The sequence below is a fragment of the Podarcis vaucheri genome, assembly GCF_965113315.1.
Source record: "Podarcis vaucheri genome assembly, chromosome: 2".
In the NCBI taxonomy this organism is placed as follows: Eukaryota; Metazoa; Chordata; class Lepidosauria; order Squamata; family Lacertidae; genus Podarcis; species Podarcis vaucheri.
The window spans coordinates 44798540-44824380 of record NC_138760.1 but is presented as its reverse complement, the minus strand read 5'-3'; the positions used below and the strand labels follow the sequence as shown (position 1 = coordinate 44824380).

At 45.3% G+C, this 25841-nt stretch overlaps 1 protein-coding gene and 1 long non-coding RNA gene across 3 annotated transcripts; one reads left to right on the top strand and one right to left on the bottom strand.

The window, feature by feature from the left end:
• Positions 1–2814: 2814 nt before the first annotated feature.
• FBXW10B (F-box and WD repeat domain containing 10B) lies at positions 2815–24805 on the top strand. Its single transcript, XM_082213805.1, has 14 exons — positions 2815–3527; positions 4042–4185; positions 5679–5885; positions 6419–6546; positions 6829–6948; positions 7403–7512; positions 8124–8327; positions 14214–14335; positions 15628–15776; positions 16619–16761; positions 18341–18499; positions 19124–19389; positions 21727–21861; positions 23435–24805. Exons 1-14 carry the CDS (start codon positions 2984–2986, stop codon positions 24307–24309), a joined length of 3306 nt encoding a protein of 1101 aa, XP_082069931.1. The 5' UTR covers positions 2815–2983; the 3' UTR covers positions 24310–24805.
• LOC309527244 lies at positions 8085–23478 on the bottom strand. 2 transcript variants are annotated; one of them, XR_014217144.1, is made up of 3 exons: positions 23361–23478; positions 21171–21268; positions 8085–8274 (listed from the first exon to the last, which is right to left on the bottom strand). It is a non-coding gene; the product is annotated as an uncharacterized lncRNA (long non-coding RNA). The 2 variants fall into 2 exon arrangements; XR_014217145.1 differs by lacking the exon at positions 23361–23478 and adding an exon at positions 22751–22859.
• Positions 24806–25841: the final 1036 nt, after the last annotated feature.

Sequence of the window (25841 nt, the reverse complement as noted above, 5' to 3'; positions counted from 1 at the left end):
CCTTAATTCTGTCTATTTAAATCTCTGAAGAAGAAGAAAATAACTCTCTCTGTTTCAGTGTATCTGAAGAAGTGTGCATGCACCCAAAAGCTTATACCCAGAACAAACTTAGTTGGTCTCTAAGGTGCTACTGGACTATATATATATATATATATATATATATATATATATATATATATCACAGACAGGTAAGTGACAAGTGGTCAAGGGGAAAATTTCATTGGAATTAGAGGAAACTGAGACTACTGTAGGAGGACCAGATTCCTTCAGAAAGTGTGAACATAATTTAAAGTCATTTGCACAAAGACACAAATGAAATATGTAGTACGGGCTAGGAAAAGGCACAAGCCCATGAAAAAATGCCAGCGTGGCTGAATAATAAACAAGAAGATGTGAAAAAACTTGGCCTAAATAAATAAATAAATAAATCGTTTCATTTGTATGCCGCCTTCCCAAAGTTAAAACCATGCTCAAGGTGGCTTACAAAGTACAAAAAAACATAAGTACAAACATAACAAAAGTAGTCATAAACAATAAACACAACCTCAAAAGGTACACAACCTGAACCTTTTAAAAAAAGACAAAACTGCATTTATTTAAACACTGCTTAAGATATATTGTAACCATATTTGGCACAATGGTCCCTGAGGTCAAGGAGCAGTTTCCTGACTATATTTGAACACCATTTTGAAACTAAATAACAAGCTAGGTCTTTCAAAAATGCACTGATTAGGACAACTATTAAGATATTTTAACAAAAATTGGTACAGTGGCTCTTCAGAAGCAGCAGGTTTTGGTCTATCACTGGACGCCATTTTGAATCAAAATGGTGGATGGAACCTTTCAAAACTGCACTGATTGCCAGTAAAGGGTTGCTGTTGGTTTCTTAGAATTCCTGTGTAATGCCAGCAGTCCCCACTAGTTGATTGTAAGGAAAGCCAGTTAAGAGATTTAAGAATAAACACTAGTAAGTAATAGTAACATGGTGTTACCCATCTCAAGGCTTTACAATAAAGCAGAACACAGGTTTTAAAATATATAAATACTGTGTTTAAAATCACCCAGAGAAGCAGTACGTCCTTTAGTTGACAAACGTGTGATAAAGAGAGCTTAAGGGAGGCAGAAATAAATTCTTTCAAAAAGTAAGCCAACTCTTTGCATCAGTCTTCAGGTGCTCAGCCATGTTCCTGTGGGTACAGCAAGCCAGATACCACAGCAATCTTGCATCTGCCTACAAAAGGCAGACAGCTTTAGACTGAGTTCTCTGTCTTAGTAGCCAGCTACTGTTTCCTGCTGAAGAGTGGCTCCACATACCTCTGAAGCTATTGGTCTAGGAAAAAGTCTCCACCACTTCTAGGCAACCTGTTTATTGAACATTCACACTGATTTGTTTGCACAAAGATTGCTTGGAACCTGCACAGTACCCACTGTTTGTTGAGCATTCATTTAGATTTGTTTGCACAGAGGTTATGCAACGTCCACTATTTATTGAGCATTATATGAGCTTTCATCAGTTCATCATTACCCTACACTTTCACACCTTCCAACATTCCTCTGATGAAAATAGGGAGTCAATAATAATAATAATAATAATAATAATAATAATAATAATTACCCCACCCATTTGACTAGGTTGCCCCAGCCACTCTGGGCAGCTTGGAGGGTCTGCACTCTTCTTACTGCAAAAAATCTGAGTGGATTCCTTTTTTAAAAAAAGTGAGCTTGCTGCAGAATAACACTTCAATCCACTTTTGCAGCCCAAACCTAAATGTGCTAATATATGATCGAATCCCTCCCACAGAATATTGACCACCTGGAAGCAAACCAGATATGATGGAAATGTAGTAGTAATGCAATAAGCACACAGACCTTATTACAGATTAGTGACTGGTTTCAAAACTGAACACAAAGTGGACAGTTGGAAGGAATTAATGGATTTCACAGTGTAAGGGATGTAAACAAGAGTGCAATGTACCAGAGCTCTCCTTTGCAATTATTGCTATTGAAATAATTCATAAAATGATTTAAAGTCAGATGATGCCAAACACCTTTAGAATGGTAAAATCCCAAGAAGACTGGGAAGAGGGCCAAAAGGAATTCCCCAAACTGAAAGCAGAGAGAGATGAGATTCTGTGTGAATTCAAAGTGCTCCCTCATGGAGACAAAAACAGCACAGAAGACTATGTGCTCAATTATAATGAGTCTGATAAGTCTATTAGGAGAGAGACTCGCTGTTAAATGAATTAAGTGGAAAATGTAGGCCAAGATGCACAGTGAAACAAATAGACAGAATTTCTGGGAGGCCAGTTGAATATAATGAGGCTTACTTTTGAGTAAACTCAACATGTGTTAAACAAATGGTAACTTTGGATGGACTTTTGGTAAATGCACTTCTGGTAAACGCACACAAGCATAAGCACCTGGGAGACCAAAACAAAACAAAACAAAACAAAACAAAACAAAACATGGTTCTTTCAAACAGACCTCCCCTTCAAGACCCACCAATATCCTCCCAAGTTTTTCAGAGAGATGGCAGCAGCTTTTTAATCTCCAGGGCTTGGCACCCAGGAATTTAGGATTTCAAAAGATTGTGGGTTTATTGGGGGGAATGTACACCCCCCCCACCACTGTATTTTGTGGGCAAAATCTGAGCCATGTTTGATCTTTCTGTGTCTATATTGATACAGAAGCAGCTCTCTCCATCTATTAGAGTCTATAAGGTATGTTAGCTGCAGACAGTTTTGCCCTGGCAAGTTCTAGGAGAATTATGGTACTAACTGTGTCTCCTAGGAGTTCTGAAAAATAACGAGTTCCACAAACAGAAAACTGTTGCTGCTAGACAGAGATTTAGGGTCATGGAGGGAGACTCTTAGGAAGCTGCTTGCTTGCCTTTGGCTGGTGGCCCTTGTGTCTGTTAGTGAGTGTGTGTGTGTGTGTGTGTGTGTGTGTGTGTGTGTGTGTGTGTGTGACACAGGCTAATACAATGAAGACCCGCCCGGTGGTGGAAGTGGTTCCACAGCTCCTGGAATATAAATTAGAGTACTCTCCAGATTTGCGGTGTGACAAGCAAACAGACTTGGTGCCTGTTTGCTATCATTGCAAATCCTGCATCTTGTCCTGGAAGGCTCTCTCCACCCGAGAGTGGTTTGTGCGGGCCAGCCATATTTCTAAGGGGCAATTCTTGAAGGGGATCATAAAACGGTTCCAAAGCCAAGACCTCTTGAAGTATGCCTGGAACCTCCTGCAGTCCACCAATAGCAAGGATTTCACCTACAGCCGTTCCTGCGTCAGCTCCAGCTTCGCAGCATCTTCCACCTTGGACCGGGCACTTAATCCGAAGAAACTGGAGCACGCCATGGAAGACCTCTGGAAGTGGTTCTTAAATGCCAGTTTCTGGAGCAAAGCAAACTACCTCTTGCTTCTGCTGCAGATGTGTGACTCACAGTTGTTGCTGATGGCTGCCAACCTGGTTAGCATCCTCTTGAGCCAAGATGAGGCCACTTGCAAATCGGCGGACAACAAAACAGGTAATACTAATGCATTAGGAAGCTGAAGGTGCTATCTCTGACTCTCAACCAGCCATCCCAGTAATGTATGGAGGGGGAAATGGACAGTATCCTTTACTATTGTGCTAATCCTCATTGCATAGATATGTGTGGGGCAGCCAGCATCCTAATTGCAACCAGCGAAACTGAATGAACTGTCCCAGCTTACATTGGCCAAGGATCTAGTTACATTCAGAAGTTCACGTGAAGAGGTGGGTGTGGTGGGGAACCTCCAGATGCTGCTGGACTTCAATTGCCATCACCTCTGGGTGGGTCTGATGGGAGTGGGAGTCCAATAACATTTGGAGGGCCATAACGTCCCCATACCTGACTTCAGAGAGGACCACGTTAAGTGTAGCTTGTAACTGCTCTTTCTTTGGTTGCAGACCAATGAGCAAAGAACCTAGATATAGAATCATTTCCTGTGAATTGTTTGTCTCTTACTGTTTTGTTTTTTCATTTTTTTCTATCTCCTGTGTGATTTAAATCTTTCCAGCTGTGCCAGATGAAGATCAAACAAGCAAGGATGTGATTCCTCTTAAGAAGCAGGAGAAATCTATCTCCCAGGTTCGGAGCCACCTCACATCTCACACCTCTGGTTTTACCTCGGGGGTTGCTTCAGAGAAGAGTGACTTATTTGGTATTATTTAATTCTGTTTATCCATCCATCCATTTCCCATTCCTAATACAGTCATACCTCTAGTTGCGTTAGGTTCACGTTGCGTTTTTTCTGGGTATTAACACAGCAAACGCGTAAGTGTTTACTTCCAGGTTCGCCACTTTGTGCATAAGTGATCTGCGTGCTTTGCGCATGTGCAGGAGTGCTCTATCACGTCACGCACATGCACACGCACAGAAGTGGCGCTTTACTTACGGACTTTTTGGGGTACGAATGGCACCCTGGAATGCATCACGTCCGTAAGCAGAGGTACCACTGTATATATATATATATGCCACTTTTAATATGCAAAATCCATAGTTATTTTTGGGTCAGCCAAAATGTCACAGAATAGTGAGCAAGCTTTCAGGTGCTCCAGAGTTCTTCCTTAGGCTAGAAGTTAAACTTGTGGTGGGGCTGGGAGATGGTCACATCTCCCTTTTGTCAAATTACCCTAACCAATGCCATCCCTTATCACAAGAGCAGTGTACAACAAAGCTCATGCTGTCAACCCCACCAACCTCTGCAGCTGATCCAATAGACTAGACTTTGTCTTCCAACCAAATGTCAATGTCTGCTTCTAACAGTGGCACCCCAGTGGAGCAAAAGAGGTCCACCCACAGGTGGGTGGGTGGGTGGGGAACAGCTGGCAATGCCACTGTTAGCCTGAACAAAACATGCTATGGCATTACTTAACTGCCTCCTTGTGATTTCAACTCTGGTGGCAGTCTTGGCTCTCCAGCATAGTTTCTGTGGCCATGCTGGCCATCCGAAGGTCATGGTTGGGAAACTCTCAATCAGAAAGTTGAGATCAGCCTTCCCCACCCAAGTTATGTCAAGGCTTGTTGATACCCCTGAGCTGCACCACCCTGTAGCTCTGGCGGGCAATCCTGCTCTGCTCTTCTTCTCACCTAATTCCCCTTCCAGCAATCCACTCCACCAGTTGTAATTATAGATAACAGCCAGAATCACAGTAGTGGATGTTTTGATGAGATTAGTGATAATCAAGGCAGACCATTGGTCTGTTTAGCTCAGTGTTGTTCCCAGCAACCGGCAGCATCTCCCCATGATTTCACACCAGGGTCTCTTCCAAGGTCTCTACTTGGAGATGCCGCAGATTGAGCCTGGGACCTTCTGCCTGTGAAGCAGCAGCTCTACCACTTCTATGTTGATTCATGACTTTTCATTGTTCCTGGGTTTTTTCCAGGAGGCACATCTTGTTGGTAAATAATAACAACTACTACCCAATTGGCATAATGGAAATCTGGTGTTGCATAGCCCCTCTTGAGATGTGGGACTGTATGAGACATTGGCTATGTCACTTACAAAGCCATGGTCCATATATAACATGTGTATGAGGAGGTCCAATTGCTCAAAGGCACAGGCTGCATGTTCACTGCAGGGCTTATCCTGCCCGTTCTTTTTATGGCCACTCTGTAATATTCCCTTGGTTGGTTTTCTCATTCACTACACAGGTCGTCTACGTTTGCAAAGGCTTTGGAGCAAAGAGTCAGATCAGATGTCTGAAGTAATGTCAGAGTACATGGATGAAGCCGCCAGCAGCTCTGTCATACTGAATGTTGTGGAGCCTGTACCCACCCATCCCACAAAGCCCTTCAAAATCAACAAGTTCAAAGACTTTATTCGCTGTCTGCCCATCCACTTGTCCAAGTTCATATTGCGTAAGAACCTCTTGCCTTCCTCACAGTGCCAGATTTACTTATACACAAGCTAAATTAAGCTACATTCAAGGGCTTCAGATTATGAGGAATCTCTAAATACATTCTTTTAAAAACTAAATGTAATGTTTTACATAATGGGTTAAAAAGGAGAACAGGGAAAGCAGACTCTAAAACATACAATATTGCTCTGATATGACAACAATATACTTAATGGCTACACATTTGTCATATTGAGTTCATTAATTTGTGCAGAAATAGCTGTATTTTATAAGGTGTCCATAGTTAGATGGTTAGTTTTTTGTTATATCCTTACCTGTGCCACCACCATATATGCCAATATTAAACTTCGTTATTTCTATTCCCATTGCCTTTTCTGTTTTTTGTTGTGTTTTTTAAAAAAATGTTTTCCGGCCTCTTAAACTTGACAAAAGCTTAGGGGCTTCAGCATGTCTTAATAAGTCCCTGAAGCAGCTTTCTAATGCTTCACTTTTAGGAAGCAACAGAGCAACAAGCTTCTCTTTGTGATTCTCTAGGAATGCTGGACATGAAATCCTTGAATAGATGTGCTCTCGTGAGTGCACACTGGGACTTCCTGGTCAAACTAATCAAGAGGGATATGATAGCAAATCGTGCTCTCCAAAGTGAGATTGCATTCCTGCAGGTACTGTGGGATTCTCCTCAACCCTTATGGTTTGTTAAGGGTACTGGGCATTGTAGCTCTTTGAAGGGCAAACTACGGTTCCCATGATTCTTTGGGGGAAATCATGTGCTTTCAATGTATTGCGTATTTGCAGTCATAATGTGTGGAGTGCAGTCAGTAAGGATGGACCTGCCCTCCCATGCAGAGGCCAAGCATTATCTTGCACCACCTGCAGCCGTTTTTGTCCTAACATTTCAGTGTTGACATATTTAACTAAATGATTTTGTCTTCTTTCTGTTGCAGGGGTCATGCCCTAAAGGAGCAATTTCCAACTATGCCAAAATTGTCAGTGTTGCCATTCCTCGCATAAACTCTGAAGGTGACATCATCCGAAGCAAGGCCAAGTTAATCGTAACCATAAAGGTGCATTGTGGGTGTTCGGCAATTCCTGGATTTTCTTGGATTGGGTTTGAGTAGGTGGTGGGAAATTCTTGGGCCCCTATTCAGTTCTCTGCCATTGGTTGATCTCTCTGTTGAGAGAGAGAGTGAGAGAGAGAGAGAGAGAGAGGGAGAGGGAAACCGCAGAGAGAAACCATGCCTAGAGTATGGAAGTGTGAAGTTGTGTCAACCTGAAGCTATGCTCCTTCTTTCCCAAAGAAATGAATAATAGCCCATATGTGTGCACAGCTTGCGGTGGGAGTCTGCGTACCTGTCTTGCCCTAGCACATTCTCTATACTGGGTAGAGGGGGCTTCTGACGATGGAAGTGGTGGTGGAGACAAAGCCCATTTCTGCCAGTTGAAGCAGAAGGCTACCTACTTCCTCGTTTGTCATTCTCTCATATCACCAGTCATCATTGCTTCTCATTCTGCTTTAAGGAGAATGAATACCTGCGCAAAGCATATCATGGACAAGAGGTAGACATTGTCAAGTTGGAAGAACGGAATGTCTTCTGCAGTGGGTATAATGTCCGGATTCTAATAGACAGGTATGTGTACCTGGCAAGAAGTGTGTTTTGCCTCATTCCACCCTCCTTCCCTCAAAAAATCTGTAGATGTGCCTCACAACAACCAATGTTCCACAACATATGGGGCATTTTGTAAACCCATGAACCTCTGGTGATATTTTCAAAATAGTGAACACATATAGCTTTACTCCCAGGAGCAGCATGCTAAGGGAAACCTCTCCGTGTCTTTTATCTGCTTCCTGCCTCTGAATAAGTTGCCACAAGTGGTACAAGTAGAACGTACATTCCCATAATACATGCAAGTAGTTCAGTTCAGTTCCTTCTTAGAGGCCAAAAACACTTGGAGGAAACCAGATCTGGGCGGCCTGGCTTAGACTTTGGGAAATAGTAAAAATGAGTGCAAGGATGAATGTTTGGTTAGTGTTGCTTCTGTTGCTACATACTGGGATCTGGTGTGAGGGCATCTGAAGCTAAGCAGGTCTGGATCTGTTTGCTGCTTGGATGGGGGACCTCCTGGGAATACTATATTAGCTGTCATGATGAATTCCACCATGGAATAAAGGCAGGATATGAAAGAACTAAGTCTATCAAACAAAACCAGGTTCTCCCTTCAACTTTCGCTTCCTCTTCAGTTTGGATCCAAACAGAGTGATTCACTATGGTGGTGGGAAGCTGATGGCCACTGGTTCTGTGGACCGGAAAGTCCGTTTGATGGATGTGGATGAGATGCGCTATATCCCTCCTGCCTTTCTGGGACATGCTGGTAGCATCCGGGCTGTGTACCTCAATGAACAGAAAGGATTGCTTTTGAGTGGCAGCTATGATCTCAGCATCAGGTGAGCTGTGCCGATCCTAACATCTTTACATTGCATTTTTTTTTTGGGGGGGGGAGGCAAAATATGAAAGGTGTTAAGGGTACTTGCGGCCCATTTAATTCAACGTCCCTTGAGTGCTTCGTTGCTGGTGGGGCTTACAAATACTTCACATTGTATTATTATGCTCCTTGAGTCTAAAATAAGTTATGTACTCCCACAACAAGGATGAGGGCTCAGGGGTAATCTGTGGAGAGGTACATTCCAGCACTGGATGGAGCCATAGCAAATGATGGTTGGAGCCAGAGAGCTCCAGAATTAGCTACTGTATTTTATTTTTTTAAGAAAATAATAATTATTATATACCATCCTTCATTCTCCAATTCCAGGGCACTTCACACTGTAATGAAATATAGAGCCACAAACTACAGAACACAACAGCAAATGAAACAGCAATGCACTTGCAACTCACTAGCAGAATTTCAAATAAATTGTTGGTGGACTAATTTGTTGGTGGCTCCAGTTCATTAAGGAGTGTCAGCTTCTGAACGATGTTTATTGAAACCCAGAAAGCGCATTAAAAACAACAACAGTATAGTGCCATGTGTTACATTGTATTCCATAATATATCATACCCATATCATCAAATTATTTAAACTTTAGTACATGCTAGACAAGCTATAAAACCTGGTACCAACAGATCGGACAAGAAGATAGGTGAATGGAATGTCAGAACCTAAAGCAATTTTCATGCACATATCTACCAATTCAATCTCACCTTGGATCGGCCATTGCCACATATTGCCAAACCCCATACTACTTTGGTAGAAGAGTTTGGAGGAAAAGAGTTCGGCTGCTGTTGCTGCTTTGTGAGTGCTGGGAGGACCGCTCCCTCTCCTGCCAACTCCATCCGGCCTAGGGGGGCGGGGCCTGCACTCATCGCCACAGCATAAGAGGCCAGAGAGAGGCTTCCGGGACACGGCTGCTGTTGCTGCTTTGTGAGTGCTGGGAGGACCGCTCCCTCTCCTGCCAACTCCATCCGGCCTAGGGGGGTGGGGCCTGCACTCATCGCCACAGCATAAGAGGCCAGAGAGAGGCTTCCGGGACACGGCTGCTGTTGCTGCTTTGTGAGTGCTGGGAGGACCGCTCCCTCTCCTGCCAATTCCATCCGGCCTAGGGGGGCGGGGCCTGCACTCATCGCCACAGCATAAGAGGCCAGAGAGAGGCTTCTGGGACACGGCTGCTGTTGCTGCTTTGTGAGTGCTGGGAGGACCGCTCCCTCTCCTGCCAATTCCATCCGGCCTAGGGGGGCGGGGCCTGCACTCATCGCCACAGCATAATAGGCCTGGGAGAGGCTTCCGGGACACGGCTGCTGTTGCTGCTTTGTGAGTGCTGGGAGGACCGCTCCCTCTCCTGCCAACTCCATCCGGCCTAGGGGGGCGGGGCCTGCACTCATCGCCACAGCATAAGAGGCCAGAGAGAGGCTTCCGGGACACGGCTGCTGTTGCTGCTTTGTGAGTGCTGGGAGGACCGCTCCCTCTCCTGCCAACTCCATCCGGCCTAGGGGGGCGGGGCCTGCACTCATCGCCACAGCATAAGAGGCCAGAGAGAGGCTTCCGGGACACGGCTGCTGTTGCTGCTTTGCGAGTGCTGGGAGGACCGCTCCCTCTCCTGCCAACTCCATCCGGCCTAGGGGGCGGGGCCTGCACTACCACTACAGTTTAGAGGACAGAGCAGCTACCGGCAGCAATGGACAAAATAGTTTTAAATGTTTTAATTGCTTTTAATTTGCAGCACCTTAAGTGGGGGTTGTTGTTTTTTATAATATTATATTATTTCATTATCTGCTGCAAATGTTAAAGATGTTTATATATATTTTAAGGTGTTTAAAGGTGCTTTTATTGTTTACTTTGTTGTACCACCGTGAATGGTGGTTTTTATCTATGTATTTTTGTTTGTTCTGTCTTGTTTTGTTTTTTGGGTTGAACATTCAGTGGGGTGGGGATTGGTTTTGTTTGGGCATAATTGTTTTTGGTTGTTTTGTTTATTATTTTGTAAATGGAGGTTAGTATGAGGCCTGGGATTGCTACCGTGGAGGGGCGAGGGAGGTATGGCGGTGGGGGCAGATGTTATAGGCGAAGGGGATCGAGATACGGATATGCTCGTACCCCTTCCAATCTGCGCCCCATCCCGAGAGACGAGGGTAGGGTGAGCAAGGATTACTCACCTCCTTCACTGGTGTTGTGCAATGCCAGGTCTATAGGCAACAAAACCGCTACCCTGCGTGATTTCTTTATCTCGCAGGGAGTCGACCTGGCTTGTGTGACGGAGACCTGGGTGCGCGAAGGGGTAACTGTTACCTTACGAGAGATGGCGCCCCCGGGTTTCTCCGTCCTCCACCAGTCACGGACTGTGGGCCGGGGGGGAGGGGTGGCAGTATTAATCCGGGAAGATTGTTCTTTCAGGGCTCTACCATCGCCATCGATCCCCGGCATTGAATGTGTTGGCCTAGTGTGGGGCTCCGAGGAGAGCTTGGCTGTCTGGCTGGTGTACCGGCCACCTAGCGCACCAGCAGCCACCCTGTCAGGCCTGCTGGAGGCGGTGGCCGGCTGGGCCTTGGAGTTCCCTAACCTATTGGTATTGGGAGACTTCAACTTCCATGCTGATGCCACTCCCTCCTCACAGGCTCTGGACCTGGTGTCTTCCATGGCGACACTAGGGCTCTCCCAGTTTGTTTCGGGCCCCACACATCAAGCAGGCCACACGCTGGATTTGATCTTTGGCGCCGGTATAGATGTGATCATGTGTCCTTCAATGAAGGTGCCATGGTCTGATCACTACGCTCTGAAAGCCAGGATTGACTTTCCACCCCCACCCTGCTTAGGTGGCGAGCCGATTTGGGCTCGCCCGCAGAGGCTGATGGACCCGGATAGATTCCGTCAAGCCTTGCGGGACCTTACTCCCCCTGGCGACTCATTGACTGAGCTTGTTGAGGGCTGGAATACCCAGCTCCTGGCAGCCATCGATGAGATCGCACCTAAGCGCCCTCTGCGACCCCGCAGAAACCGGGCTCCCTGGTTTACCGAGGAGCTTCGGAGAATGAAGCGGGACCTCAGACGGCTAGAGCGAGTATGGCGGGGTGCCCGTGACGGAGCCTCAAGAACATCTTATAGGGTTTTTATGAAAACCTATGAGATGGCAGTGAAGGCCGCTAAGAAATCTTACTTCTCGGCCTCCATTGCATCCGCTAGCTCTCGCCCGGCACAATTATTTAATATAATTCGGTCTTTAACGTCCCTTGAAGGACAGCCAAATTTAAACAACAATTTGACACACAGCTGTGAGGCATTTGCGAGCTTTTTTGCGGAGAAGGTCCTGTTGCTCCGCCATGACCTCCCTGCCAATTTGGATACAATAAAGGAACTGGAGGCCCCTCGACTGTCCTCGGGTCCAGTATTGGACCACTTTGACCGGATATCTCCAGCCGATGTGGACAGATTCCTCCAAGCTGGAAAGCCCACCACCTGTCCTCTTGACCCGTGCCCGTCCTGGCTGATTAGAGCATGTCCAGACGAGGTGCGGGGCCCCCTGGGGGATATCATCAATTTGTCCCTTGGCACCGGGATATTCCCAGGGGAACTGAAGGAGGCGGTGGTGCGTCCGCTCTTAAAGAAAACATCATTAGATCCCTCAGATCTATCCAATTACCGCCCGGTCTCTAATCTTCCATTCCTGGGTAAGGTGATTGAGAGAGCGGTTGCTGAACAGCTTGGTAGGTTTCTGGATGAAACATCGGCTTTGGATCCATTCCAGTCCGGCTTCCGCGCTGGTCATGGGACCGAGACGGCTCTGGTCGCCCTAACAGATGATCTCCGCAGGCAGCTGGATCGAGGCGGGTCGGGGCTGCTGATTCTTCTAGATCTGTCAGCAGCCTTTGACATGGTCGATCACGAACTCCTGGACCACCGCCTTGCCGACGTGGGGATCCAGGGCACAGTCCTTCAATGGCTGCGCTCGTTTCTCTCTGGTCGGGGACAGAGGGTGGCGCTTGGGGGGGAATTGTCATCACGCCACTCCTTGGTGTGTGGAGTGCCTCAGGGTGCAATTCTCTCCCCGATGCTTTTTAACATCTTTATGCGCCCCCTCGCCCAGCTTGTCAGGAATTTTGGGCTGGGTTGCCATCAGTATGCCGATGACACCCAACTCTATCTGTTGATGGATGGCCATCCTGACTCGGCCCCAGATACACTGACCAGATGTCTGGAAGCTGTGGCTGGATGGTTACGTGGGAGCCGGTTGAAGTTAAATCCTTCGAAGACGGAGGTCCTCTGGCTGGGGCGGGACGATATGGGATTGAGGGGGCAACTCCCATCTCTTGCGGGGGTGCAATTAGTGCCAGCACCGGCCGTTAAGAGTTTGGGTGTAATCTTCGATACCTCCCTCTCTATGGAGGCGCAGATTACAGCTATAACAAAGGCGGCATTTTTCATCTCCGCCAAGCTAAGCAGTTGGCCCCTTATCTCTCTCGTCCTGACCTAGCCACTGTGATCCATGCGACGGTCACCTCCAGACTGGATTATTGTAACTCGCTCTACGTGGGGCTGCCCTTGAGACTGACCCAGAAACTCCAGCGGGTGCAGAATGCCGCGGCGAGACTCCTTATGGGGTCTTCGCTGCGAGAGCACATTCATCCAGTATTATACCAGCTGCACTGGCTCCCGGTGGAGTACAGGATCAGGTTTAAGGTGCTGGTTTTAACCTTTAAAGCCCTATACGGCCTAGGACCCTCGTACCTACGGGACCGCCTCTCCTGGTATGTCCCACAGAGAAACCTACGGTCAGCAAATAATAACATCCTCAAGGTCCCAGGCCTCAGAGAGGTTAGGCTGGCCTCAACTAGAGCCAGGGCCTTCTCGGCTGCGGCTCCAACCTGGTGGAATGCTCTGTCACAAGAGACTAGGGCCCTGCGGGACCTGACATCTTTCCGCAGGGCCTGCAAGACAGAGTTGTTCCGCCAGGCCTTTGGTCAGGGCGCAGCCTGACCCCCTCCTCTGGCAACCTGCACAAAATCTTGCTTAATCGGTTGCCATCAATTTGATTTTAACTAATTTTATAATGAAATATTTTTAGAATGTATGATTATTTGATTGTTTATTTGATTGTTGTTAGCCGCCCTGAGCCCGGCTTCGGCTGGGGAGGGCGGGATATAAATAAAATTTATTATTATTATTATTATTATTATTAAGTTTGGATTTGATATCCTGCTTTATCACTACCTGATGGAGTCTCAAAGTGGCTAACATTCTCCTTTCCCTTCCTCCCCCACAACAAACACTCTGTGAGGTGAGTGGGGCTGAGAGACTTCAGAGAAGTGTGACTAGCCCAAGGTCACCCAGCAGCTGCATGTGGAGGAGCGGAGACGCGAACCCTGTTCCCCAGATTACGAGTCTATCGCTCTTAACCACTACACCACACTGGCTACACCACACTGGTAGGCTACATAGTAGAAAAGGGGAAATGAAGCATTAACCCCAGTATCGTAATCCAAACAGAGAAAGACTGTGCAAAGCATATTGCTTCCAGATATTTATTCCCATTTGTTTAGTTACACTCCTATCTAGATATGCTTGAAATTTTAATAAGTCGTTATATTCTGGCTGTCCACATGCTTCTGTTTACTCAGCATCTCATGCATTTCCGCTACTAGTTTGGAAAGCAATGTATACACCATGTTGGCCACAATGCGCATCTATTCTGTTTCTTGAGAAATACTGCATTTTGATGCAATTTCCCCTAAACCCGCTTTGATCCAAATTGATGGGGGAAACAGCCTAGCTATATTTTAAGCTGGTAACATACATGCAACTTCAGTGTTTGTTTCTTCTCATCCTCTTGATCCATATCTTTTAGAATGTGGAATATCCTCACTGGGGCGTGTGTGAAAATTTTCAATGGCCACACAGGAAGCATCACTTGCCTGGATTTGTACAAGAGCAAGTTTGTGTCTGGATCCAAAGACTGCACAGCAAAATGTAAGCAAAACGTCTGTCTCCCAGGGAAATATGGGAAAATCTACATACTATAGTTAAATTTAAACTTTGCAGAATGAAAGGGTGAACAATTGTAATGCAGAACTATGACCACATCGTCAAGGTACTTTTAAAGCAGAATCATACCACTTTAAACAAACATGGCTTCCTCCAAAGAATCTTGGGAACTGTAGTCATTAGAAGGCTCCTACTGGCACTGTGGTCTAAACCACTGAGCCTCTTGGGCTTGCTGATCAGAAGGTCAGTGGTTCGAATCCCCGTGATGGGGTGAGCTCCCATTGCTTGGTCCCAGCTCCTGCCAACCTAGCAGTTTGAAAGCATGCCAAAAAGTGCCAGTAGATAAATAGGTACCGCTCTGGCGGGAAGGTAAACGGCGTTTCTGTGTGCTGCTCTGGTTTCGGTGTTCCATTGCACCAGAAGCGGCTTAGTTATGCTGGCCACATGACCCGGAAAAACTGTCTGTGGAAAAACGCCAGCTGCCTCGGCCTGTAAAGCGAGATGAGCGCCGCAACCCCAGAGTCGTATGCAACTGGACTTAACTGTCAGGGGTCCTTTACCTTTACCTTTTATTGCAGAATAACATGTTGCAGTGCATCCTCAATACATTCGTACCTTGGTTCTCAAATAGCTTAGTTGCCAAACAAATCGGCTCCCGAATGCCGCAAATCCAGAAGTTTTCCAGTTTGCGAGTGTTTTTCAGAAGCTGAATGTCTGACACAGCTTCTGCTTGAGTGCAGGAGACTCCTACAGTCAATCAGAAGCTGCGACTTGGTTTTTGAACAGTTTTGGGAGTCAAATCGACTCCCGGGACAGATTAAGTTCGAGAATCAGTGTAGCACTGTATCTAACAGGAGTGTTCCAGTTCAAGGTGCCAATATGCCTTCCTCCATAAGTTGCAAGGGGTCAAGCAAGACTGTTCACGCACACCGTTTTCCATTTTTCCTCTCCGGTAGACACTCGGCATTCTATTTTGGCTGAAGGCCACTAAGGCTGCTCAGTCCTCATTGGGATTTTCTTTTCTGCTTCCAGAGCAAGTGCTGGGGGTTGCTTGGTCATCAGGAGGCAGGGGACTGAGTGACTCTTCGGAGCAGATGCTGCTGCTAAATATGCTGCCACCTGTAGAGATTTTTTTGCAAGAGAGTACTGTCCATCTCCCAGCCTGTCTGTGTCTTTGGCAAGGTCTCTGAGATCCTGCACTCAGCTTAATGGCACCAGGAGACTGCTCAGGGTTGTGCTGAAAATGAATTAACGGCATCTTTTTGTGTTTTTCACAGTGTGGGATATAGAAACTGGAAAGTGCGTTAAGACTTTCGCACACAAAGCTATTGTTTGGGCTGCTAAGATGAATGAAACACATGTTGTGACTGCCTGCGATAAGGGCATAGTGAAAGTGTGGCATGCTGAGACATGCATACTGATAAAGGTAAGACTTAAAACGCAGTGGCTGACTCTGAAAATGCTGTCAGCTCAGTATGTGGCACCAAGCAACACATTTAAGGTGGAGTCAGAGCAGTGGTGGGGAAACTCAGGTCGGGGCGGGCGGGCGGGAGGGTAACATGGCCCTCCACACTTCTCTACTGCTCTTGCCAAAAGTTTGTATGCAAACAATGGGGCTCTATCTTCCTTGGGAACACAGAGAAAGGTCAGCGAGACCTTTCAAGCTTCTTTGGCATTTCATGAATACAGGGATAGCAAAGGGACTAACCCAGGCAAGCGTCAAACAATCAGAAGAGAGCTGGCTTACAGTGACCACTCATTCAGAGTGAAATATGGGAACTGCCCCTGGCAGCAGGGGTTTTCTAGGTGGGCAGCAATAGGAATTTAGTGTACAACTTCACCAAAAGTGGTTGCTAATTGCAATACATCATGTCTGTGACACACTCATAGAATTCTGAATGTTTGGTGAGGCAAACCTTCTCTGTGAGAAAGTCTTGCAGGTCTTTCTTCAGCAGGGCTTGTTCGTCTATATGTTTAATCACAGGTAAAGTTTTAATTATGCTTTCTAAAATTTTTCCTGGGGTTGAAATTAGCCTAATCAGTCTGAATGATTCCTTGCTCCCTTTTAAAGGGGTTATATTGATCTCCTTCTACTCCAGTAAGAAAGCTGACATTTCTGATAGGTTAGATGCTTAGCACTCAGCAACAGGCGGCCAGTGGAGGTTAGTCACATCTTTACCACCAACAAAGTAAACAATGGCATCATAATCCTGTGGTTGCTGGAAGCCTCTAAAGAGCATGCAAAAACAAATATGTTTCATTTTCCAGACTTTACAAGGGCATCTGGGCCCTGTGACATGCCTGTCGTTTGATGAGTGGCATCTTGTGACAGGAAGCAATGACGGCTATATCCTGGGATGGAGCATGCACGGAAATCACAAGAGATGCCTGGGGGCTTTCAGACACCCCATGTAGGTATTGTTTATTGCAGTCAAAAAGCTGCAGACTTTGTGATGTCCTTAGCAATGACTCTTGATCCTTATGTATTTGGAGTAGTTTTTATAAAGGACAAAGTTAACTGGAACTGTGAATCTTCCCCATTGCCAAAATCCCTTCTGTACAAGATGAGATAGCTCTCTGCTTTTGAACCATACAAGGTTTATCTTTTCTTTTAACTCTCACCCACCTCCAAGATGGCAAACCTAAGACCACAGAACCTAGCATGACTCTACTATGAATGGCTTGTCTCCACCTTCAAAGGTCCTCTACGTTAAAGCTGTTCAAGCTGGGATTTACCACTTCAGTTAATATTTAGTCTATATCACATCTCAAAAGTGTGTGTGTTGTGAACTGGTAATGATGAAACGATACAGCAAGGAAGAAGAAGAAGAAGAAGAAGAAGAAGAAGAAGAAGAAGAAGAAGAAGAAGAGGAGGAGGAGGAGGAGGAGTTTGGATTTGATATCCCACTTTATCACTACCCGAAGGAGTCTCAAAGCGGCTAACATTCTCCTTTCCCTTCCTTCCCCACAACAAACACTCTGTGAGGTGAGTGGGGCTGAGAGACTTCAAAGAAGTGTGACTAGCCCAAGGTCACCCAGCAGCTGCATGTGGAGGAGCGGAGACACAAACCCGGTTCCCCAGATTACGAATCTACCGCTCTTAACCACTACACCACACTGGCATATGGTTACAGGCCTCTGAAAGAGGGTGGCCATTTTTCACTTTCCATCCCAATCAGACTACTTTACTCCAGAAAGGCAGCAAGTTGTGCCTCTTCATTCACTAGGCTGTACTCCAGGGATGGTGATCTTGCTGGCTGGGGCTGATGAAGGTTCGAATCCAACAACAGTTGAAGAGTCACCTACCCTTGCTGTACTCTCTGTGGTCCTCTTCTCTAAGTTTGTCTCACTTCTCCCAGGTTCCTGCTGGCCTGCCTTGGCACATAGAAGAAGGTGCCTCTAGAATTTCTGGACTCGAGCCAATGCCAGTTCTCGGTTCAGGCGGTTCTCCACCCAGCCCCTTATGTCAGCATACAATCCTTCAACACGGTGTTGACTTTCTTTCTCCCTCAACTGCCTAAAAGTAAATTGGCTCACATTTTGTTTGCTTACGTTTAGCGCTCTGCTGATCCAGGTGCGTTCTTGCAGTAACTTTTCACTTCAGGTGGCAGCCTGTTTAAACCTCAATTTGTCATTTTCCTACTAAACAGCACTAGCTTGACATATTTTCTGCTCAGAGTAACACATGAGGGAAGGGTAGGAACTAGGGGTGGTATTCCACTAAGTTCTACTCAGAATAGACTAATTCAAATTAATGAACACTGACTGTATTATGTGCATTCTACGTGTGTGTGCAAATAGACAAAGTTGTACTAGTAATAATCCCCCCCCAATTTCACCTCAGTCATGAATATTCCTTGTAAAACACATCCTCCATTTGTTTACTTTGAGGAGTGTTAATTCATCATTCTACACCAAGACACCCTTACAGTCTCAATGTTGTCCTCATAAGAGCAAGTGCTGTATTTCAACAACTTTCCTTGTTTGTAGGGAGGTTCTGTCCCTGGGATTTCTCTATCTCAGAGTCATCAGTGGCTGTGCGGATGGGAAGATACGCATATTCAACTTCCTGACAGGGACCTGCCTGAGAGTTTTGAGAGCCAATAGCAGAGGTGACCCCGTGGTGTCCTTCTGTATAGTGGAAAACACGTAGGTTGCAGACATTATTTCCCAGTTCTTAAATAATAAAGGTTGTCATATACATTTCTGAGGAAATGTGTGGGCTGGCATGTGAAGGGCCTTGGATTGGTTCCGGAGTGATTGTCTGAATTGCTGGTGGACGGCACTGCCATTCTGGTCCTGTTTGGATGGATGTTTCTAGAGAGTGACGCTTGGGGAGTGCTCTTCAGCCCTGTGGAGTCTTCAGTGCAGGGTTCCTCGGGATTTGATGTTATCCCCTATGGCTGTTTAACATCTACATGAAACCAACGGAACCATTCCCATGCAAATGACAGCTTTAGAGGAGCAATTTTCATTAGGACTGCACCAAGGGAACAAGAGTTTAAAATTTCTCCTCCCCCATTTGCTACAATTCTATAATTCTCAGTCTTCCACCCCGCCACGTGATTGCTATTTGCATTTGAAAAAAAATAAAATCATGTCACTAGTTGCAGGAAAAGGCAGTGTGGCAGTAAGCTACATCCATACCACCTTTCCTTCCTTGCAGACTGAAGGTTCTAATAATGCCTCACTCCTCAGTTTATAGCACTACACGTTTGGTACTTTCTGACAGTTGGCCATGGTGTTTTCTCACTACCTTTGCCTTTCTTTTAGGCTACTGGTCAATGCACTGGGCAGTGTGGTTATGTTCCAGTTTGAGGAAGTAGTGTGGGACCACACACTAGCTTCCGAACAACTAACTAAAAGGAAAGAAAAGAGCAAATTTGACGACAAAGCATTGCAAATAATGCCGCCACATTTACTTTCTGGGCGGAAGAAACGGTCCCACAGGAATAAATGGAAGCTTTACAACACCAGAACAGTATTTTCCTATGACATTACTCGGAAGTCGACGAAATACTTCAGAAATTCTACTCCAGGTACTGCTCCTGATGCCCATCAAGTATTAAGTTAAATGGCAGGTGAAATTCTGCAAGTGTTGGTAGGCGTCAAGAAGGGAGGGACTTCTTCACTCTTTTACAAATTCTTCCAGGGTGTTTAGATGGCTTGTATACAGCCTCGGTCATCTCTCCTTTAAATTCTAATACTCTGTGATGATAAGCATCACATTTGATCTATGTTGCATTTGACATGCAGTAAAAGGGTGGTCTGATCCTCCTTTTATCACTCACAAAGAGGAATGAAAAATCTATCTGTACTCCAAATGTTGTTGGACTATAACTCATATCATATGCAGCCAGTTTAGCCAATGATTAGAGATGATAACTGCTGTCAAGCAACATCCGGGGACCTCAGTTTGAAGGATATATCATCATTTAGGATTATGTGAGCAAGCTGCAGTGAGCCTTGGGCTCACACAACTGCCCCTGCCACTCTGCTGTGGCTACAAAGAAGAGTTTGGAAGGTTTTGCTCAACCACAGCTTGCTTGTTTTGCCCAAACTGCAAAACCATGGTTGACATTAGCGATGGTTTATTTGACACAAGCTAGCTTTGAACTACATTGACATTAAGCACAGCTTATTGGTTTGGAGAACTCAACAAGCTGTGGCTAAGCAGAAGTGAGAGCTTCCAAGTGCCTCTTCATGGCTGTACCAGACAAGATGGGTGACCTTTCAAACCTGAGGCTTGTGGCGGCTCACTCCAGCTTGTTCATCAAACTATGCTTTAGCATGACACCCCAATGCAGCCATTGAGTTGTGCAAATGCCGAGTAATCAGACTCCTTTTGCCCACTCAGTTTGCTGCAGGGTAAAGCAAAAACAACCAAAATCTGAGCATATGAACCAGTTCTGGGTACATATGCAAAACAGATGGCTGTGCGGGGATATTTCAGGTCATTGGTGGCTGTTTGAAGATAGAATGAATTATCTGTAGGTTTTAATACACAAGCGATCTGCAATGTCCTGCTTTATACTGTTTTTTGGATAGGTAAAAAGCGGAACTCATGTAATATAATCATGGATTTGTGAGCAGGATTGGGGGACCTTATGCCCAGAGACCAAATCCAGCCCTGACTGCAATGCATCCTTACAATAAGATAACACCTCTTACTTGCCTGGATGAAGGATGGAGACGCATGGCTGTGTGTGTGTGCATGGGCGCACATGCAGAAACCTAGCCCTTTTGTGTCTCAGCTACTGTAGGAAGATAAAAGTTACATCCATTGTTCACCCACTTGGGCCACACCCAAGACTGTCACATGACCCTTAAAAGGTTCTCCATGAGGAAATGTGGCTTTTAGACTAGAAAATATACAATCTAGGGCCACCTTCCCTTCATCAGATGGCGTCATATTCTGCTTGATGACATTCTCCTAGGTTATTATTGATTAAAATTATTAGAGAGCCAGTGTGGTGCAGTGGTTAAGAGCGGTAGTCACGTAATCTGAGTAACCGGGTTCGCGTCTCCGCTCCTCCACATGCAGCTGCTGGGTGACCTTGGGCCAGTCACACTTCTGTGAAGTCTCTCAGCCCCACTCACCTCACAGAGTGTTTGTTGTGGGGGAGGAAGGGAAAGGAGATTGTTAGCTGCTTTGAGACTCCTTAAAGGGGGTGAAAGGCAGGATATCAAATCCAAACTCTTCTTCTTCTTCTTCTAGTCACTTTTCTTTTTTTCATATACAAGATACTCAAAGCAACTTAACAACAATAAACATATAACACATATATTAAAAGCAACATTAAAAAATTATAAAACCTACCTCCATTACAGAAAGAAAGGCTGGATATTTCTGGGTTCCTAGGAATATTCATCAGAAATCTTTGTGTAGTTTTGCAAGATGGGCTTGATCTTGGTTCTCTGGAATAATGAAGAGTAAGACGGGTTTCTACTGAAGTACTCCTTTTGAATGTGTTCTAATAAGTTCTTAAGAATTATACAAGACCAACTGCACAGTAGTTAGATAATCCCTTTGGTGAAGAAGTCCTATCAGACTACTTTTCACATTTTTCTAATTTCACAATATTCCAATTAACTAGAATTTCTGGAGAGAGGAAACAGATATCAAGTGATACATTGTTCATATATGTTCAGGATGTTTGTAGCTGACACAAAACTGATAAGCCCAAGCTCACTGGCATGCACAGCCCCACTGATCCACAAGACACAACTCTGGAGTTAAGCCATTTGAAGATTGCAGCCATATAGCCATATTCTCATATACTGTACTTGGAAGAAAGTCTGACTGCGTTCAGTAGGACTTCCTTCACAATAAGTGTGCTTTGGACAGCAGCCGAAATTATTCCCTTCTTTTCTAGCTCTTCGTTATCAAATTTCGGAGGAACCTCTTCCCAGGATGCGCAAAAATGTAGTAACCCTGGAAATGAAGCCAGATGAGCAGACTAGACTCTTTTCTATTGCCGCGCGTTCAAAATCTGTAACAACTCTAGTAGGTAAGGAACTATGGTGTATTGAAAATGTGCAGCTGCATTTAAAGGTGCCATTTGTTCCTGTAGTCCAGCTTTAGGCCACTAGAGCTGATTAGCATACTCAAAATAAACAGTATGCAAATTGTAGATTTGGGAGGTGTAGTGGAAACGCCAAAGAAGGATCGAGCAGGCTTAGGATTGGCCTTGCGCAATCAACCATTCCTTGAAGGCCGCATGTCCTCGCAGGAGCACTCCTGCCCTTGAGGGTGGCCCAGCTCAGGCTCGATTGCCCAGATTATGGGACTGGGAGGAGCCCTAATCACCACAGGTGGCAGGCGTGGAGGCATTTGATGCAGAGAGTCTGGGTGCAGGGCAACATAGTCAACGTTGCTGCATCACAGACTGGACGCTGCTGTTCCTGAGGCTGCCTCCCCCCCCCCAAATGGCTGGAACAAGGGATTTGGTGATCTGGTGCTATATGTGGGTTGTCTGAGTGAAGGTATTGTGGGGATTGCTTCTTTGTGATGGTTTCTTTGTGTAAGAGGGTGGATCATAGATTATCTGGGGAGGTTTTACACGAGAAGCCTATTTTGTTCAAATAAAAATCTCCCCCCCCCCACTAAGCGCTCTATGGTCCATCAGAGATCCATTAAAAAACCTGCTATTGACTTGGCGAAACAGGAGGGGGGAATGTAGATTTTAAAACAGACTGATGGAAGGTGAGGGTGGGGAAAGTAAAATGTGGGTCAGGGCATGGGAATATCCTTTACTACATGTTAAAGTGAAATAGTAAAGACGCAGGTGGGAAATGGGATAAACAAAGCACCACAAACCAGCAGGTTAAGGGATGTTAAATTAGAAAGAGAAACAGAGCCAATATACATTTTAGATCGTACAAATGTCAAACACGTACTCTACCCTTCGTCTCCATAACATCCACCTCACACTCCTGCATGACATAATAGTAGCCTGGAACTGTGCTTGTCTTGGCGCACCATGGCAACCACTTTGACATCATCAGCAACAATGAATTCATCTCACAGTAAACCCAGTGCTGCAGTTAGGTGAGTTGAAGACTTCGGGCCCTCCTTTACATGGTAATGTGCAGAGTGAGCTCCACATTTTTGTGAGCCATTGAGCAACAAGCTTATCATCTCTGCCTGGTTCCCTGTAACTTGGCTTCTCGCAGTGAGGGAACTGCCAGAAGGCCCTCGGTGCTGGACCTCAGTGTCCGGGTAGAACGATGGGGGTGGAGACGCTCCTTCAGATATACTGGACCAAGGCCGTATTGGCACCTACCCATATTCAGTCATTCAGCCCCCCCTATCCTGCACAAACCACAGCTCCCAGTCTCACAGAGAGAGGAGAGGGGAAGCATTCAGCAGGAAGCTAGCTACTCTTCTTCTAGCTCTTCTGACAGTGGAGCTCCTGATCCCCAAAGGTTCCTCTTTCAATCCATGGATTTTTAAAAGACTTCATTTGGGGGGGGGGTGTCTTCTGATCTACCAAGTAGGGGCCCAGACCTGTGCTCCAAGTTCTGCCCTGCCTTCCCCCAGGTGCTAATCTTCACTCATCTCACTTTTATTTTTGAAAACAGGAGATGAGTTAGAGGAAAACAAGCCCTTAGCCAGCAACTTTGCATCGGGCCAGGATGCTGATGCTTTCATAAAGCACATAAAGAAGAGGCGTTTCCATGGTCCCCTGTCTGGTGACCAGATACTTCTCACTGTTAGCACAATGCAGCATGCCTACCAGACAGACCAAGTCAGTGCCAACATGGCATACAATATGAAAATCAAAGATGCCTGGGGGCCTGCCTTTCTCCAGAAAAATTTGCCCCAAAAGTCCCCTGCTGCCCAAAGTCCAGAGCAACTGAAAATGGATCCATCAACCCAGCTGAAACGACTGAAGGCTGCCCGTTGCATGATCGGCATGGAAAGGATTTCCACACCTTATGAAACCAAAACGCTGCAGTTAAGCTTAAAGAACTCCTTGCTTGGAAGCAGGGTGAAATCCTTCATCCCAGCCCCCACTATTACACGTTCCCAATCATGCAGCAACTTGGCCAGAGGGGCAAAGATTTCTCGCCAGGCAAAGATACCATCTCCACCTGCCATAGGGCACGTCGTTGGTCACTTTACAAGCTCTGTCGAATCCATCAAAGTGCCCCGAATGAAGATTGCCCAACCCGATAGAGACATGATACCACGGCGACCCAAACTCTTCTTCACCCACACTCCAAACCCATACCGGCTCAATTCTGGGTTCCGGCTTTTGACAACCCAACAGATGAAAGAGTATGAAGAAGCTAAGGCGCACGAGTATCAGGCACAGAAGACCAAGGTTATAGCAAACAGAGAAAAGGAGTGTAAAAATGCCTGGCTAAGGAAAATTAAAGGTCTCCCCATCGATGATTTCAACAAGGAGGGCAAAGTTGCAGCTCCTGAGCTTGGAGAGAATGTTTTCATCTGAACTTTGCTTTTCAAAGCAGCCTGCTAGTCCTTCCAAACAACTGCCTACAAACCAAACAGCTGGCACTGGAGAGCTTTGGGCTGAATTTTTACCCTCATCTTGAAGCTACCTTTCAGAAAATGCTAACAAACTCTATTGAATTATCCAGATTTTCACATAGCTGAGATGGTGGGACTCTGGGCTGCACTGGGGGTGGGGTGGGCTAGATATGATGGGGAAACTACTCCCCAAAGAAATGTTTTTCCAGTTTGCAATGAGTGCTGTTTACAAATGTTCCTGGTCTCTAGAGAAAGGTTTATTAACATGACTCTACAATGATTCTGTTTGTAAGCTTTGTTTCTAAGACTGTGTGTACACTTCTCAAAGCTCACCATATAGCCCAAATCTTAATGAAAATGTTCTAAACTTTGAAGTCCTATTGAGGACATCCTCCAGGTGTCCAAGAGTCACCATCAATTAATATATGTTCAAAAAATAAAGAAACCTGGCTACAACAGCTCTTACAGCGGTACCTGCTTTGTAATGAACTTGTTTCCTTACTTGTTGCTTTTCATGTGGGTCTTGTTCCCACCTTCCAAACAGGGTGGAAGGAGCAGCATATTAAATTCCCCGCAATATCAGACTGTCTCTATCCCACTTCATGTTTAAGTGGGCCTTAAAGACAAATTTTTTCTCTCTGCAGCCTTCACTAGTTGAAATAAATTAGACTGCTAATAGTATACAATATTCCAAATTGTTAATATGTTGAGTTTATGCTGGGCTGGCTAATAGTTTGGGGTAACTTTTTAGTTATTAGTGTGGTTTTTATTTAGTGTTTATAAATGTTGTTTGTATTGGTTGGTGTTTTTTGTATATTTATTAAGCTTATTTATTAAACTTCGAAGTATCTAGGACAATATTGTTCCTCTAACACTGAAACTACCTTAGGGTGACAGGTCTGAGAGTATGCTTAGCATCTCCTTCACAGGAAGAAGTTGAGCAGATCCATTTTGTCCCAGATGCTGGTGTGGTTTTGGCATTGATTCATCTTTGACACCTGCTTTGTGTGGTTCACAAATTATACAAGGGGGAAGACAAGGGGATAACTAATCCCATTTGAAAGAAGTCCAACCAGATGATCCCCAACTTGGCACAGAGCTGTAAATCTAACTTGGTGAGACCAGCTGAAACTGAAATGTTGTTTAAATTGTGTGTTATTAAATTATTATTTTGTGGTTGGTTTTACTGTTGTTTTAATTTTAAGCCACCCAAAGTTCCTGACAGTTTACAGGTTTTGTGTTAATATTGCAGATAAATTAATAAACAAAATAAATACATTTGTCCTTAGTCCTGTTTTTGGGGATGGGGCAAAGGGAAAATATAATGAATAAATGTAATTTTCTATGGAAATTGCAGTCGAGTTGGTGCTGGACTTTCTGTCCTTTAGACTTCTTTTTACCGTTTATAAGCAGTTTTAGCAACAGCTAACCATCTCATATGTTTGCAAAGATAGTATAAACCACCATCTAGTTTTTCCTGACTCTGGCTACTGA

Bases quoted from the DNA above. Each gene is read 5' to 3' on its own strand.
- FBXW10B (XM_082213805.1), top strand. From the start codon at position 2,984: ATGAAGACCCGCCCGGTGGTGGAAGTGGTTCCACAGCTCCTGGAATAT. The intron at 8,328-14,213 runs GTGAGCTGTGCC...CATATCTTTTAG, and splicing joins AGCTATGATCTCAGCATCAG to AATGTGGAATATCCTCACTG. The intron at 15,777-16,618 runs GTAAGACTTAAA...TTCATTTTCCAG, and splicing joins AGACATGCATACTGATAAAG to ACTTTACAAGGGCATCTGGG.